This window comes from Eptesicus fuscus, chromosome 9 (assembly GCF_027574615.1).
Source record: "Eptesicus fuscus isolate TK198812 chromosome 9, DD_ASM_mEF_20220401, whole genome shotgun sequence".
NCBI lineage: Eukaryota > Metazoa > Chordata > Mammalia > Chiroptera > Vespertilionidae > Eptesicus > Eptesicus fuscus.
Genome location: NC_072481.1, coordinates 70,995,297 through 71,012,447, shown reverse-complemented (window position 1 = coordinate 71,012,447; position 17,151 = coordinate 70,995,297). Strand labels below are relative to the sequence as shown.

Genomic DNA, 17,151 nt, shown 5'->3' with positions numbered 1-17,151 from the left:
CCGCAGTTTGCCAACCACAGAGCTAGGGCCTTAAGCTCCAATTTTATCTTCAGTGTAAAAGCAGATAATAAGTCACCAATTCACTGTAACAATCCTTTACTCATCATAGCTCTCTCTGTTTATTAAAACAAAACTGAAATACAGGAATATTTTTATAAAATTGGGAGAATAATAAAGCACTGAGTGAATGAATCTGAAGCCATAGTAATGAAGTACTGTTTACCAACGTATTTTGCTGCAAAAGAAATAATTATAGCTTCAGGTTTCTATTGAACTCAATTTATATACCAAATCAAAATGAAATTTATCCAAGCATAAGAGGTAGTTATTGTTGGTGAAACTACTCTTGATAATGATCAAGTGATTTTGTAAATTTTTGGAAGGCATAAACATATACTATTAGCTCCAATAAGTAATCTGCAACCCCAGAAACTCTAACATTTCATTTTTACTTGTGACATAGCAACCATAAAATTTTCCAACACTTCAGAGTGTTTTTTCCCCTCAAAAGATATTTCAACTAGGATGAATGATTTTTAAACTTTTTATACATCACACTTAAACACATCATTCAAAATAGACCCTGAAAGGAATAATAATGGTAGAGAGAACTTAATGGAAAATACTTCTGATCTGATTCTTTTTGTAGTTCTCTGTTAAGTTCGTCAATGCGCTGCTGTAGTTTTTTACGTCTCTGTTCTGGTGGCAGATGACTGAAATCTTCTAGTGCTGTGCCCTGAAAAGAGAATCTAAATGAGGATAAAAGGCATTTCCAAGAAATTTTATTTTTCACATATACCCGTTATAAAATAAGAATATCAATTTTTAAGTTTAATTTCTAATTAGCCCCGAACAATCCCTTTTAAGAAAAAGAAATCTACATAGATATGTGTGTTAATTAAAACAACTGTATTAACAAAAGGGCTCAAATTCCAGTCAGTTTATAAAATCATGAAACAGGATGGTAAAAATCACACCAGATAAAGATATTAGGTAATGACCAGTATCACATTATTCCCAGGTCTTGGCAGAGTTAAAATAAATACATACGGATCTTCTTACAGCAACAACAACAAATGGAAACACGTAACATTTCTCATCTATATATATTAATGTTTTATATATAACATATCAACACATCCCAGTCAGAATATTACAAATGTTCAGACTGAAAATATGAAGTTTGTATAACTGAATTAAGTAAGCAACTTACCTCATAAAGACACTCTAATTAATGCATATGATCTTTGAATGATTACACTTGTAAACCAATCTGTTCTTTAGAACCAAAACATACTTGGCAATTAAAAAACAAAAGATCCACTAAGTGAAATGTAAGTAGAGATTATATTCCAATAAGGAGTCTTTTCCAATTATCCTTTCATACAACCAAATAATACACCTCAGTTGTTCCTGAAAGAATGATATAATCCAAAGAGAGATATAATCCTTCTTTTGGAAGTAAGCTTGATGCTTGACAATTTCTTAATGCTTTGTTATTTTAAAAAATTATATAATTTAAGAAAAGTGCTAGTATTTAGATGTAAATTTGATTAAAATGACGTCATTCATCTCTTAAATATTAATCATATTAGTTACTTTATTTTATTAGAGATTATACAATGGAGCAAATATTAGCAACTACTGATTCCATCTGATATAAACCCATATTTACATGGTTTTTATATCCTCCAAAAACTGATGACACCTATCTCATTCTTCTTTTAAAATGGTTATTTTAAGAATACACAAATTCAGTTTTTAAAGTGTTGCTGAAGGGAGCTCCCAAAATAAATGCATCCTTGCTCTGTGGACCATTTGTGCCTATAACGTAAGCTAAAAAGCTTTATTTCACCATTATAAGAATGCTTCCCTTACTTTAAGAAAAATGAGAACACTCAATTTTAGGATGAGCCCTGATCAAATGTAACATTTAATTAATAACAGAATCTCTAGAATTTTCCCAAATGGCCTTCACATTATGGACATTCAACAAACTTGCCTAAAAAGAAGTAGAACATTTTGTCTAAGTAGCTGTTGTTTTTTAATCTACCAGTCACCATACATAAGGATCTGTCAAATCAATCAAATTTGCCTAAATGAATAAATGGCAAAATTTCCTATCCTTGAAATTTAGTGGCCAATTATCATCATATGTTGTCACATTTAATCTAATTTATGGTACAGGTTTTGAAAACTATTATATATGTACCAAAGATAAAACTTTCTAATTTATATTTTTAAATATCTATTAAAATTTTGAAAAACTATTTAATAAAGTGAGGAAATGTATTCCAATGTGATTTATTTTATTTGGTAGTATTATAATAAACTCAAAACTAAGTATAAATATGCCAAATTTCCACTTATCCCTAATCAAACCTTGTTCTCAAATTTATTAACATTAGATCCTAGACACTTGCATATGTAATATCCCATTTTGACATTATAACCTATTCTTCTATAGAATATGAAAAGTAACTCCACTCTGTTTCCTGTGGATGTAAAGAAAACCTCTGATGCATTTAACAACTCTCCTACAAGGGAATTCATAAACGGCCGAATTGCAAGAGTCTGAAAAACAGCGGTTTATTTTCTAAAAATGAGAAACTATGTAAGAACCCAATAGTTTTGGGCTTAGGTTTTCACAATGTACTTCCATTAATTTGTCTGAAATACATAAATGTGTAAAGGAACATCTCTCTTTCTGTCAAAGAAACACACACACACACACACACACACACACACACACACACACACACACGATATTTAGGTGATTTGTCAGAAGAAAGCACTGACTATATTAAATTAGTAGAAAAACTTCCGTTCTTACTTTCTGGAAAACCCAATGATTCTTATGATAAACTATCCTAAACTCTGGAAAAAAATCAAATTTATATTATTTTTTTAAAGGGTGTTTAAAAGGGAAGCCCTGGCCGGGTGGCACAGTTGGCTGGAGCATCATCCCGTACACCAAAAGATTGCAGGTTTGATTCCTGGTCAGGGCATATACTTCAGTTTCTGGTTCCATCCCTGGTTGGGGCATGAGCCGGAGGCAAGCAATCCATGTCTCTCTCCCTTTCTATACAAAAATCAATTAACATATCCTCAGGAGAGGGTTAAAATAAAATATTTATAAAAGGGTGTTAAGGAAAATCATTTATTTTTCCTTCCATAAAAACAAACTTTTTTTCTACCATGTAACTTTCAAAATAATATCTATATATATAAAAGGCTAATATGCTAAGTATCTGTCCGGGTAATGACATCACATAGCAACACCCAGTTTCCTCTCCCTAGCGACCAGCCTCCTTGCTGTTTCTTCAGCCCAGGAACACGACTTGCTTCATAGCCAGGTGGAAACATTTCACACTTTAACCAAATTTCTGTGAAGCATTTTCCTGTGCCTCATCTCATTTGATCCTCACAGAAGTCCTAGAGTAGGTAGATAGGAGAATCAGTGGAATCCTATTTTATTTTCATTAGCTGAAAAATGGAGATTTAGAAAGCTTAGAAACTTGACTGAAAAGAAATGGTGGACCTTGAAAATGCCTTCAGGTTTCCTCACTGCGCAGAATATAGTCAAACACTGCTGCAGCTAAATATTTTACCCTTTGTTCTCCCTGCGTGATCTACAATAATAATCTGCTTCATGTTGATATTTACTGCTCTGTTGCTGACAATTACCTGAAAGTGAAGTTGGGGTGCTTCACTGGGCTGGAAAAAGTTTAGCTAAATCATAAAGCAGGTCTAATTAAGCAAGTTTATTCAAGTTATATCTATAAAAGGTTAAGTTTGACTCGCACATGCACGATACATATAAAGCATATAAAACTCTCGCTGGCGCCAATCGCATGCCTGTGTTTCCATCTGTCATTGTTGATTGTGAATTTGGTTGACACTTCCATTATAGAGAAAGGGTGAATAGCGATATTAAAATATTTCTTCTAATTAATTTCCTTTCGATGTGCACAAATTCATGCACCGGGCCACTACTTTAACTATAATTTTATTCTCTGTAACATGATAACATGACAAGGACTACACTCAATAACATTCAAGAACTTAATGAGTTGATTACAGGTTAACCACATTATTTTTGAATTTTTATGATATCAAGAGGTACTGGCATTTGTGGGACTCTATATAGATTAAATTATAAAAAGAAAAACAGATAAGATGAAAATGTGGAGCTGTACCTTATTATTTGTTTTGACTTTAAACAAAATAATGATTTGATATTATTTAATGTTGGCACAGTATACAGATTAGCACATAAGGCTTACCATCTTCCCCGACCACTGAATAGTTCAATGGAAAACAGAAAGAAATGGCAAATTATTCACATGAAACCATAATATAGAAGATGCAATAACCTATATATATTTTTTACAATGTTAAAATAAATCATGTACATTTCATAATCCAAACAATTATGCCAGAAAAGCAATTTTAAGCACATTTTTTTAAAGTAAATTATCTGCAACAAAAAACAAAATACAATGATGATAATGGGCAGATATTTTGTATATGCAACTAAAACTCAAAAGTAAATGGTAATCATTCTATCAGTAATCATGTGTTTTCTTCTTTAAAGGAGAATTTTTACATAAGTGAATTTCACTTATTTAGCTCTTCATTCTCAGAATAATATTTGAAAATTTGAATATAAAAGATTTAACAGCCATTTTAAAAGAAATCTTATATAAAGGATTTAAAAAATGGAATGCTCTTTCCAATGTATTAAACAAAACACCATTTTCTGAATTTTTATAGTTTAAAATACTGTGGGGTAGGTTTTAGGTGAGGGTAACATTCCTACTTTAGTTTTAAGGTGCTTTTTAAAATGTACAGACACATTAAAAACACATTATTACCAAAATAATAAATGAATCACTTAAAGTTCCCCATACATATTTCCTAATAGACACAAGTATATGGGCTGAATTTTGCTCTGAAGATATAGCTTCTATTTTTTAGTTTTTATTCTGAAATCTACATGCTTGAAAAACAACACTGAAAATATAACTTGAATTTTTAGAAAATTGGTTAAAATTTAGTCTTTCTGAAAATATGAAATGACATAGCCAGAGTATTACCATATAGTTATATATACTACACATGTATATAAAACGCACATTCTGTGGGTTGTCAGGGTTCTGCAACTGGCATTGCATCTACCTAGCATCCCAACTAAACACGTGAGATGCATGCACATGTGCAGGTACACAAGTATGCTCGCGCACACGCTGGCGCGCGCGCACACACACACACACACACACACACACACACCTGTGACCAAGAATACACAGGAGAGCTTTACAAAGTTAACTTAATATTCATTGCATTTGGTTAGCAGCCTCTAAAATTTTTATCATTCCCTGTTTTCTAAATCATAATATGTTAAAGCAGTTTGGGGGATGTCGGGTAGAATTTCACATAAAATTATAAATTTTAATAAGTATCTGACAAAAATATCTACCCCTTATCTCTGATGAATTTGTCATATATAAATGGTTATAATGATAAGAAAAGATGACATATGCTATTCATTACCTTTCCAAATTAAGCTTAACATTCTTTAGACTGTCAGTAGTTTCAGGGAATAAAACCATAACATCTTTGTAACAAAATTCCTGATGAGATTTAATGGTTTAAATTTTTAAAAGATATTCACGCTCTTCTTTAAATGTTATTAAAACAAAATTATATACAGGACAAGAAGCAAACTACCTATAGTATTTGATTTATCTTTTATAATTTTCACCAGCTAAATTTCTAAGTGATGCAAATTATTTTTTCAGTTTCTATATTAATGTTTTAGAAAAAAAATTAAGATAATTATATACTGAAATATCAGATGTTTCAATGTTTAGCTAATCAAATTCTGGGGATACAAAAAACTCAAGTTCTTTGTAAAAATATTAGAAATATATAAAGTAATTCATGTTCAATACAGAAACACCTCACTCTCATATGTAATTATTTTATACTTATAATTAGAAAATTTCACATACCCACTATATATTAATAAATATACAAGGGAGCTATAAAAGGAAATCAGGCAATTAATATTACTAAATGTATTTCACTTAAAGACAAAGAAATTCTGAGAACTGTACTTTGGGATAGACAAAAGCTTACAAAAATTACTTTAGAAGTTTATAAGATCCTAAATAACTTAGACAGAAAACATGGACTTGCTACTGCTAGATCAATCTACCCCCTCCCCCCGACCCGCAAACCCTCCAAAAAAAGAGTACCCAGTAAGCTCAAATGAAGCAGATATAGAGAAAAGTCATTCATTTCTAAATTAAGTAGTTAACTTTAGGAGTACACCAAATATCCATTAATTGTTAGATTTTGAAGGAAATCATAGACCCTCAGAAAAGGTCCACGTATGGTCAAATTAAAAAACACTGATCCAATATAACATTTCTCATACCCTTAAAGATACTAAAAACTGTGTAAACTAGGTTTTCTTTAGGAAAAATAAATTAATTTTTAGAAAGCCAAAATGTGGGTATTTAGAAAAAATTATGTAACAAATATAGCTCAACACAAGTTTCTAATTTGAATTGGTACAATTTATCAGTTTTAAGAAAACTTAACACTAATCATTTCACAATATATGTAGATCAAACCACCATCCTGTACATCTTAAAATTATACAGTGATGTACATCAATTATTTCTCAAAACTGGAAAAAATGATGACTAAAAAATATTCTGTTTTTATATAAACAACTGGGGATTTAATTTATTTTAGGAAATTTATGTGGCTATTTTAGTGGAAATGTAAAAAGTGCCTTGAAGTGATTTAGTATAAAGAGTAGGAAAATTGTTGAGTGTATCCTAAGAGTTGTCATCACAAGGAGAAACCTTTTTGTCTTTCTTTTTATTGTGTTTACATGTGATGATAAATTTTAATTAAACCTATTGTGGTTATCATTTCACAATATATGTTAGTCAAACCATCATGCTGCATACCCTAAATTTATACAGTGATGTATGGCAATTATTTCTCAATAAAATTGGGAAGTCTGGCTGGTGTTCGGGAGTGGTTTGAGCGCCGAACTATGAACCAGGAGACGGTTACATACCCCGTCAGGGCACATGCCCAGGTTGTGGGCTCCATCCCAAGTAAGGGTCCTGCAGGAGGAAGCCAATCAATGATTCTTTGTCATCATTGATGTTTCTATCTCTCCCTCTCCCTCTCCCTTCCTCTCTGAAATAAATAACAAATATATTTTTAAAAACCTGGGGAACAAACCTTAAGACTTACTTTGTAAGTTTAATGAACTTACATGTAAATCCATGTAAAAACACAAAATGTGGCTTCTTAAAGTTTCTTTTTTTTTTTCTATTTTGAGAAATGGAAGGAAAACATCTCTATGGATTACTTTTGAAATATATGTAACCAATCAAAAAGAAAGCAATTTTTCAACACCAAGGCTGAATTGAACTTTCCCTCCTCCTCTCTCCCCTAATCCCCTAATAGATTTGCCTGTCATATTTTCTACCTTGCTTACTGCTTCTTTCTTTGCCATGATAAATAATTAAAAAGTGGGAGGATTTTGGCTTTCTGAAACTAGGCCCTCCAAAAAACCAATATACTTATATTTAAAATTAAAGCAATATGTGGAACTAAGACAGTGACCAAGCAGATACTTCTAAGTTCTATAGTAATAAAATTTAACCATAAATTTTTCCAATAAGAATGAATGTCACATATTTAAGCTTCTCTCTCTAGGGCTCACAGTACTAAGTGCCTAAACTTCTTTTCATAGAAGTACAGTTACTTCATATTCCGTGACTCTACTGTGTAGTGTACTATAATTGGGCCTGGTAGACTCAATGTGTAGGATACATAAACGGTTACACAAAAAATATGGCTACTAAATAGTAATTTCTCATGACTTATGTAATAATATTTAATGCAATCTCAATCATCATATAGAAGACAGGAATTAATTCTACCCTCAAATTCAGGCAATATTTAATGTAGTCTCAATTATCATAGAGAAGAAAAATAGGAATTAATTCTACCCTCAAATTTAGGCAACAGAAATCCCAAATATGACTTCAATTGCTTATTACATATTGTCTATAGGTATAATGCACACTCATTCACAGGGACTTTTCAAAATGTCATTAATTACCTGTAATATCACCCACATACAGAATTAGGTAAGGTAGATGTAAAAAAGTTGGTTTCCTTATAGGAAAAAGTGAAGTCTAAAAAGGGACATAATACACTCAGACATTTCTGCTGCATTACTGACATCATTACTGTTTTGTGAGGAATGTAGATAATAATGCGATCATGCCCTAAATTATTGTGTTCTACACTGCCCCAAAACGGAAACTGAACTAAAGCAATTTGAAGTCAGAAAGGGCTGCAAAAAGTAAGAAAAAGAGACAGGCGAAACAGGGAAGGAAAGAGAAGAAAAGAAAGAAATGAGAGAAAAGGAAGAAAGGCAGAAAGGAAAAGGGAACTAGGGAGGGGAGAGAGAGAGCACTAGCAAGAGGGAACCCAACTACAGTGTATTACTGTTAATGAGTGATTAGACTTCCTATGACACAGACTCTGTGGTTATCACATCTTTGGTTTTCGTATGTGCAAACAAATCTCATAAATGTATATAAATTATGAGCTATGACTATTATAAACATAGCCTTAAAATCCAACATAAACAAGAAAAGTAGTCTAATAAAATGGAATAACACTAATTTATTTATCAGCAGTATAATGGTTGTTGCTAAGAAACAGTTTAATATTTGCTTTTTACTATTCTAAATTTTCTCATTTGCAGAGCATCTTTAGTTATAAGTAAATGCCAAAAAGGCTGCCCAATTTTTAAAAAGAAAAAATTCTGGGGGGAAAAAAAAAACCTTATTTTTTTTTTAGTTTAAGAAAGCAAATTTCATGTAAACATTACTCAATAATATCTACTATTTTTATAGGCTTTACAATTTATAAGCTATCTTCTAATATATTATCTTAATTTTATCTACAATCTTGATATTTAACATGTTTATCTTTAATTTTTTATTTAACTATTAGAAATTGTATTTTATGCTTCAAAAAGTAGGGCAATTAAAATTGAACTTGATTTTTTGTCAACAAAATAATGCTTTATATAAATTGGCAGAAGTCATCATTAGTGACAAATTATTACATGAGTAACTCCAGTGACAAATTACTGAAAGTCTTAAAAATGTCAATACATTACAAGACAATGGTGGACATATGATTTCACATAAACAAAAAAATAGCTAATATGACTGTACCCAGCACCCTCTTTATAATACCATTCTTTTATGGTTGAGCATTTCAAATGTTATAAAGAGGAGTTATTTTTAACTTGAGGGCAGCTATACTTAATTCTGTGGTGTTTAAACTACATATTTATAGGAGAGAGAGCCTTATAATGAGGGTGGAGAGTATTAAAAGCCACACTACACACACAATAGGCCATCATGCATTTTAACCCATTATTAAACTTACCCCTCTTTTGAGACTTCTGAAAGAAGGAATTCTGGGCTTCCCTGTTTTTATTTCATTCATACAATAATGCACGGGCTCAATGGAGAATGTGAGAAACTGGGACCCATTAGGAGTACTGGATGTGAATAAACTAGTAGGGGTTAAGGGTGGGGACTGTGGCTAATATGGAAATAAAGAAAGGAATCAATAAGCCAAATGTGCATAGTTTTTTTCTAAATGAAAATTCTATCTTTGGCAACATACTTTTCACAAAATATATCTCAAATAAAGCTTTCTATAAAAATATTATAAGAAAGTTAACATAGTTTTGCCAAAACTATCATTTTAAGTCAAATTTACTTTTAAAAATGTACCATTTCATTTTATCATGTTTTACAAACTGACAGATTAGAAATATAGAGTACGCAAATTATAATGTTAGAGCAATGTGACCTAGATTTTTAAAACTGTCTTCTGATTTCTAGAATATTAGTACGACCTTTACTTAACCAGTAGTTGTCAGCAATAAAGGCAGCAGCGACAGTAAAAGTTATCTATAATACGTAATGTCTACTAAAATAAAATATTAAAATGTTAAAACTGTAACTATTATCACAAATAGGCAAAAAAAATTCATTACATTTGTGGCTTTCTTCTCAGACTATTTCTATTTCATCCTTATTTTTCTTTTAATTTCAGTATTCCTTATTTATCTAAGCTCTTTTAGCTACTCTGATCTGACAAAGTCTCAACTCTCAACTTCTTGACTGGATAATATTATTAAAAGCATGAATAAAGCTTTAGCTAACTATAATTGTGGTTTTAAATATACAGGTATATTATAATTTTATCTACATTCATGTCAAAATCATAAAAATGTATTAAAATAATGATGTATGCTTTAAGAAATATAGACATAGATTAAAAGTACCTATCTATTTTCCTACTGATATACTATTATAATCACTAAATTGTTAAGAAAGACTAAGCTCTCCTCTATTCCATTTGCTCACCTGCTGAGCTAGATTTATCTATCTAAAATAAACAACATATCAAGACAGGTTCCAACAAGAAGAGGGAGATTTTCTTAGTAAACTAGAGATTTTTTTTAAACTTCAAATAACCACAAACGTTGAGCCCTTCCCATTAAATATTCACATGGATGATTTAAAAAACTTTATTAGAAGTCCTAATTTGATACTTATTATTACTGTAGTCAATCACTCATTCCAACTGAGAATTGCAATTTTAGTGTTCATATAGTTAGATCATAATGTTTCCTTAAAAATTCTGATTGAAATTATACACAAATGAAATTTCAAAAGCATATAATTTAAGAGACATTTAACAAATTATTTTATTCATTATTAAGTGGTGGTCAAATGTTAAATCTAAAAATAATTTTTATTATTAAAGAATAAAACTATGTTTCTAATAAGTGAAAAATAATTGAATCATTCGACATGTTTATTTTCTATTAATACTAAACCATTATCCATTCGATACCTACATTCATTTAAATGACACACTAAAACAAAGTTAGTAGCATAGAGAAACTTTATGACTTTTACCTTTGGCTTCTTTCCAAAGAGCCACAACTTGCCCTTGGCCTTTCCTACTGTGGTTTTGACATCCACCTTCCCACTTTCCTGTTTGGATGCACTGATAGTCCCATCAGAAATGGTTCTATAAATATGCTGACTGTAATCCTCAAACGGAAAGTCTCCTGGAGGTTCAAATCCAGACTTGAAGGAGTCTACTACCATTTGAGAGTCCTATACACAAGAAACGTGTTTTAAAAACCATTCCATTTGTTCAGAATACCACATTGGCTTTCAAAACTTTAATCCATTAAAGAAAAAAGAAATAAAAAATGTAAAGAAATAATTCTACAGTAAGCATCTAAGGGTTAAAGTAAATAATTTCTTCCTGTGACTTTGCAATAAACCCTATTTTAATCCCAACAGAAAACAATGCTAATTTCAAAACAAATTACCACTTTCTTAATCTGTAATATTCATGAATGTTTTCATTCCATAGCTTTCCCCTACTGAAATTCATCTGAGGACTAGTTAGCTGATAAGAAAGGTCTAACTGAAACAAAGGAATATAGAAGAGGTTATTCCCAAGTAGAAATTACAAGAAGTTTCAAAGGTAGAAGGCCTTTTGCTTTGGGATGTCTATGAAGAAGTTGACCTTTGGAACAGATAAAAGGGCATCTAATCATAAAAGAAAGTATGAGACAAGTAGAAAAGCTTTCATTCATCCAATGGGGAAAGGATAAATAAAATATATTAAATACATATTCAGGAATATTAATAGAGCAACGGAGAAAGATCTCACAAACAGTACTGAGCGCAAAAAGCAACTTTGAAAATATAAAGTTCAATACTAATTTTTTTAACTAAAATTTTAAAATTCGCATAAGTATTATATTGTATTTTTGGACATACATACTCTATCCTAATATTCTAATGACATCTGAAACTCATTTTTTCAAACAGAATACTTTAATCCTATAAACTCCTACCCACCCTAACCACCTCTTCTTTTATTCCCTACTAGAGGCCTGGTGCACAAATTCGTGCACGGGTGGAGTCCAACCAGCCTGCCCAGATAGAGGCTGATCAGGTCGAGGCTGATCAGGCCTGGCCGGCTGGGGGAGGGGCCACAGGTGGTTGGCAGGCCGGCCCCGCCCCCAATCGGGGTTGGGGGGACCTGATTAGGGGCAGGGCTGGCCAGGGGAGGAGCCATGGGCAGTTGGCCAGCCCCGCCCTCTGGCCAAACTCCTGGTCCAATTTGCAAAACAGCCTTTTATTATATAGGATTTCTGTTAATAATACATTTTGCCTATCATGTAGTCAAAAGTCATCCTTAAGTGATACCTTAATTTTGTCTCTAATGCCACCCTTGCCAATCATTTGCTAAAGGGTAAGAAGAGTGATAGAGGAGGGACCTCTGCTACATTTGTAACTTGGGTCCAGCCATGCCAATATACAAATGTACCTCTGAATTCCCAATTAAAAAACCCAAAAATCCTCTTTTAAAAATTATAGTCAGAATTCTAATTGTTACAGGAAGGATTCTCACTAATATAATACAAGTTGCTGTGAAGACTAAAATACTATGTGGTACATATCTTCAGTTTCTGCCAATTATCCTTTTGGTCATTCAATCAACATTTACTGAGAAATTACCAGGTACAATACTCTGCTAGACTTTAATCAAAAAATAACGTGATTAGATATATTTCCTCAAGGGGAGCAGGACTATGCTGCTCCTTCTACTCATAATGCCCTACTTCTTCTTTTTCATGGGCCACCATTCCATACGCTACCCACACTTCAAATCCAGTTCAAGTGCCAACTCTTGTGTTAAAAGCAACTCTTACAACTCTAGATCTCGGTGAGCATTTCCTATTCTAACCTTTAAGTAAACTAATAGTTTAATATAGTATTATAACATGGTCACAGCTTAATTACACTCTTGTAGTATAACTGAAAAATTAGTGGGGGCAAGAGAGGGAAGGGTTAGAACTCTCTGAAACAATTTGAATTTTAGTATTTATAATGGTCCTTGGAGTCCAAAGGAGTCCAATCTATTGCCAGACTTTGTTCTACAGATATAATTTAGAATCAAGTACTACCAATTTCTTCACCCCTTTTCCAATTCATTTTACTAACTTAAACCACACACCTAAACCAAATACATTATTCAAATATAATTATATAGCACTTACTCTTCTTTCATCAACTGATTTTGCTGCAAGAACCATTCCTTCCAAACATTTTGAAATGATAGGAATAACTTTGCGTTCTGAGTCCGCAAATCCTCTGTAACACTCACTGAGTTTAATAGTCCTTCGTTCATCCATTTCCTGGAGTTGCTAGTAATCAGAAATAAAAAAAGGAAAACATCTTTTTCTTCATTTTGAAGCAGCCCGCCCTCCTCAAAAAAGAAAAAAAAAATTGAAGTTCTACCATAAGAGTTATACTGTTTTTAATGCCTTTTAACAAGTGCTATTGACTTATAATACTTAAAACTTGAGGCCTGTTAAATAGCAAAAGAAATTTCAAACCATCTAAAGCAGCCGTCGCCAACCGTTCGGACCTCAAGGACCACCAGTGGTCCGTGGACCATGGGTTGGCGACCGCTGGTCTGAAGATACCATACAGCCTACCCACCTTTCTCATACTTGATTCATACTGCCTCTACCTTTCTTTCCTTCAGATGCTGTTAATACTTCAGGGAAAGTTTTATTTGAAGACAAAATTTTGATGCATCTTTTTTCCTTTTTAAGAAATTAGGCTATGACATACAGAAGTCTGAGACTTCTAACCCTTAGGAGGTTAGTTCAGAATACTTTGGTAAGATCTGGCTGGACCAAGGATCGACAGTTGACTGCATACCAATAGGTTCACAGATCTATCTCACAGTCTACAGCTCAGAATATTGTCACTCTGAGGGTTGGAGGCACAAGAGGGAAAACAGCCACAGGTACATATCAGGGATCCCCACAATTCAAAAATTCATTGGCACATGCCACTAAGAATTATGCTGGCACATACGAAGCCAAACAACTTAAGAAACATTTTTGGCACTTACTATTTGTCAATATTGACCTTTCTTTCTCCTAGGAAACAGCTACACTGATCAAATCCCCAAACTCCAATAGCCTTCATATAACTTTTCCTCTTTAATTACGTGCTAAAGCCTGGGAATTTATTTTGAGACCTGCAATTTCACAAAAATAACTGTTCCCGCTGTCACAAAATGACTAGACTGCTCCACAGCAAGGTCTAAACAAAAGGACCAAGTCCCAAAATACAAATAGCAGGTGATCTCCACGTTAGGGTCTCCTAAGAATATAAAGGCTTGGCTAATAAGCCTAGAAAAGCACCACAGAGTGAGGAGTAGCAGGACAGATACCCGAGATTAAATGACCAGAATCTGATACCCACTCTAGTCCACCTCCTCTCACTATGCTTCACTTGTACATCTAACTTGCCTTACAAAGAAAAAAAGTACATTTGAGCTGACATTCTTCCCACATAAGCTCTGCTCTCCAAGATCCAACTTCTTTCAACACTTTCACTAAATTCCTTCTCTCTAATTTCTCTTCTTTCTAGAATAGAAAGTAACAATTTAACCTTCCTGGAAATTCTGTGGTCTTTACCTGAGGCTGTTTGGCAACTGCCATCATCAAGTGATGATGGATGGGATTTATAGGCAAGCTCATGCCTAAATTACATTTATGATCTGGCAGCTAGGAAGACAAGCAGGCAAAAATCAGGCTAGCAAACACATTTTATAAGATTTATTTCTGACGCGTGGACCAATGCCAATGATTCTGACAGTGTCACAAAGCTACATACCAATTCTAGGTGAGCAGATTACAATACACAATTCCAAATGAATTCCCCCTATGTCATAATGCTTAATAATACAGCATTAAAATTTATTTAGAAAACGTCATTGTTTTAGTGGACTGTTTATTATACTAATAATAAATATATAGGAAAACTTGTAATTTCAAAGTTAGGATATATTTAGTTTTAAAAACCATAATCATAATTTCTTACCACCAATCTTAATGACTAATGAATCTAGAAAAACTCTGATTGATGCCTGAAATTCAAGTTTTACATTTAAAGAGTAACTATTCCAATGCTAAAACTAGATTAATTTCATATATTTAAAGTTTACCTTGTAAATCTGAGGAATCACTACGTAGAAATGTTTGTGTTGTTCTCCATTAAAGTTTTGTAGCTGTGCAGCGTATTCATTTTTATTTTCATCAGCCATATGCGTCCGCAGATTCAACTGCTGTTTGGCCTAGAGGCAAATTGGTCCAAATCATTACCACAAGAACAAAATCACTGCCACCTGGACTAATTCCAATGATTCTGGTACAGTGTCAAAAGCCACATCCCAATTCTAGGTGAGCACATTACAATATACAATTCCAATGAACTAAGAGCTAACACAGTTTTGTAAAAGTTATACTAAAACTAGATTTTCTCTACTGATATCATTTGAAATTTAAGGAGATGTTTGCAGATCTTACAGCCAGAACAGTCTCCCTATGGCAATATTCCCTTTCTCCTAGTGCAAGAGTACTCCCCCTTGCAATAATCCATTCAAATAAAGTTTCCCCTTACCGAATTGAGATTGTTAAAAAATTTTAAATAAATATTTCAAAACATTATGGCTTGAAACAGTAAGCTTTTAATCAGAAGAGAAAAACAGCATCAGGAATATTTTAAAACAGTTAAAAAGTTAGTAGTAAAACATTTCTTTAAATGTGATACACTTACAACCAACTCAGAACCACAATAAAATGAAAATGATAAGGAGGTGATTTTGGATAAGGTAATTGTCAACAATGATTTTCATCTCTATACAAAACTGCAGGCACTTTAAGAAATGCTTATTTAGAAAACTAGAGGCCCAGTGCATGAAATTCATGCACGGAGAGGGGAGAGGGGGTGTCCCTCAGCCTGGCCTGCACCCTCTCCAATCTGGGACACCTCGGGGGACATCCGACTGCCGGTTTAGGCACGATCCCACAGGGCAGTCAGACATCCCTCACATAATCCAGGACCGCTGGCTCCTAACCGCTCACCTGTCTGCCTGCCTGCCTGCCAGCCAGCCTGATCGCCCCCTAACCACTCCCCTGCCGGCCTGATTGATACCTAACTGCTCCCCTGCCGGCCTGATCACCCACAACTGCCCTCTCCTGCCGGCCTGATCACCCACAACAGCCCAACCCTGCCAGCCTGATCACCCACAACTGCCCTCCCCTACCATGACCTGCCTCCTACACCGGACCCTGCCCCTGCTGTGCACACGGCCATCTTGTGATGGCCATCTTGTGACAGCCATCTTGTGACGACGTTAGGACATGATGCGAGGGTGTGACGACCACCTAGCCTATTATTAGTATAGATAGTTTTGTTCATTTTCAGCTCTTGTAGAAATGTTTTTTATAGTGGGTCACTTTAGTATCATTTACAGTGGTGAGAATGTTAGACTACAAACTTAACACAAATCATTAATTACAGATTTATTAGAGAGGAATCTAAACAAATTTTTCAACTGTTGTAAATAGATTAAAAACAAAACAAAGTAAGAATTGAATAAAATTTTTCAGTGTTCCAAAGACTAAATCATATTATATGACAGTGTTTTGAAAATTGTAAAGCACATTGTAAATATACTTCATTATTCTAATTCCAGTCTCTACAAACGTAGACCCTGACCTCTAACAATAAATAGGTCCACAAGTTAGTTCTTCTCAACTCAGAAACATATTGACCTATGTGGAAATATGTGGTAGCCAAGATTTCAGATAAGCCCACTTAAAAACCCATTTAATCCACAGTGGACTTAACCTTTTGCACTCGGATGTCAAGTGTGACTCGACACGGTTAGCATTGGTAGCAGCTCGAGAAAAAAGCAAGCGAGTGCAAGGGTTAAAACTTACAATAAATAACTACTATGGAAACTAAACACCATGGCCAAAAGTACTTCTAGAGAAAAATACATTTAAAGTTCCAACCTGGGACCCTAGGTACACACATTTATTCATTCCTTTCCATTTTTCCCCTCCCCTCAAATGACTCCCTATTCATAATGGTTGTCAGGGGAAACTCCTTTTGC

The 17,151-nt window shown here is 33.5% G+C and overlaps 1 protein-coding gene across 2 annotated transcripts in view; it reads right to left on the bottom strand.

Moving 5' to 3' along the window:
* Nucleotides 1-17,151, bottom strand: part of FNBP1L (formin binding protein 1 like) — a 122,842-nt gene that overhangs the window by 14,606 nt on the left and 91,085 nt on the right. For both annotated transcript variants that reach the window (XM_008154737.2, XM_008154738.2), the window contains exons 7-10: nt 15,196-15,324; nt 13,229-13,375; nt 11,061-11,264; nt 627-736 (exon numbers count right to left, since the gene is read on the bottom strand). In XM_008154737.2, coding sequence (XP_008152959.1) covers nt 627-736; nt 11,061-11,264; nt 13,229-13,375; nt 15,196-15,324 — 590 coding nt within the window. The remainder of the gene's footprint in view (nt 1-626; nt 737-11,060; nt 11,265-13,228; nt 13,376-15,195; nt 15,325-17,151) is intronic.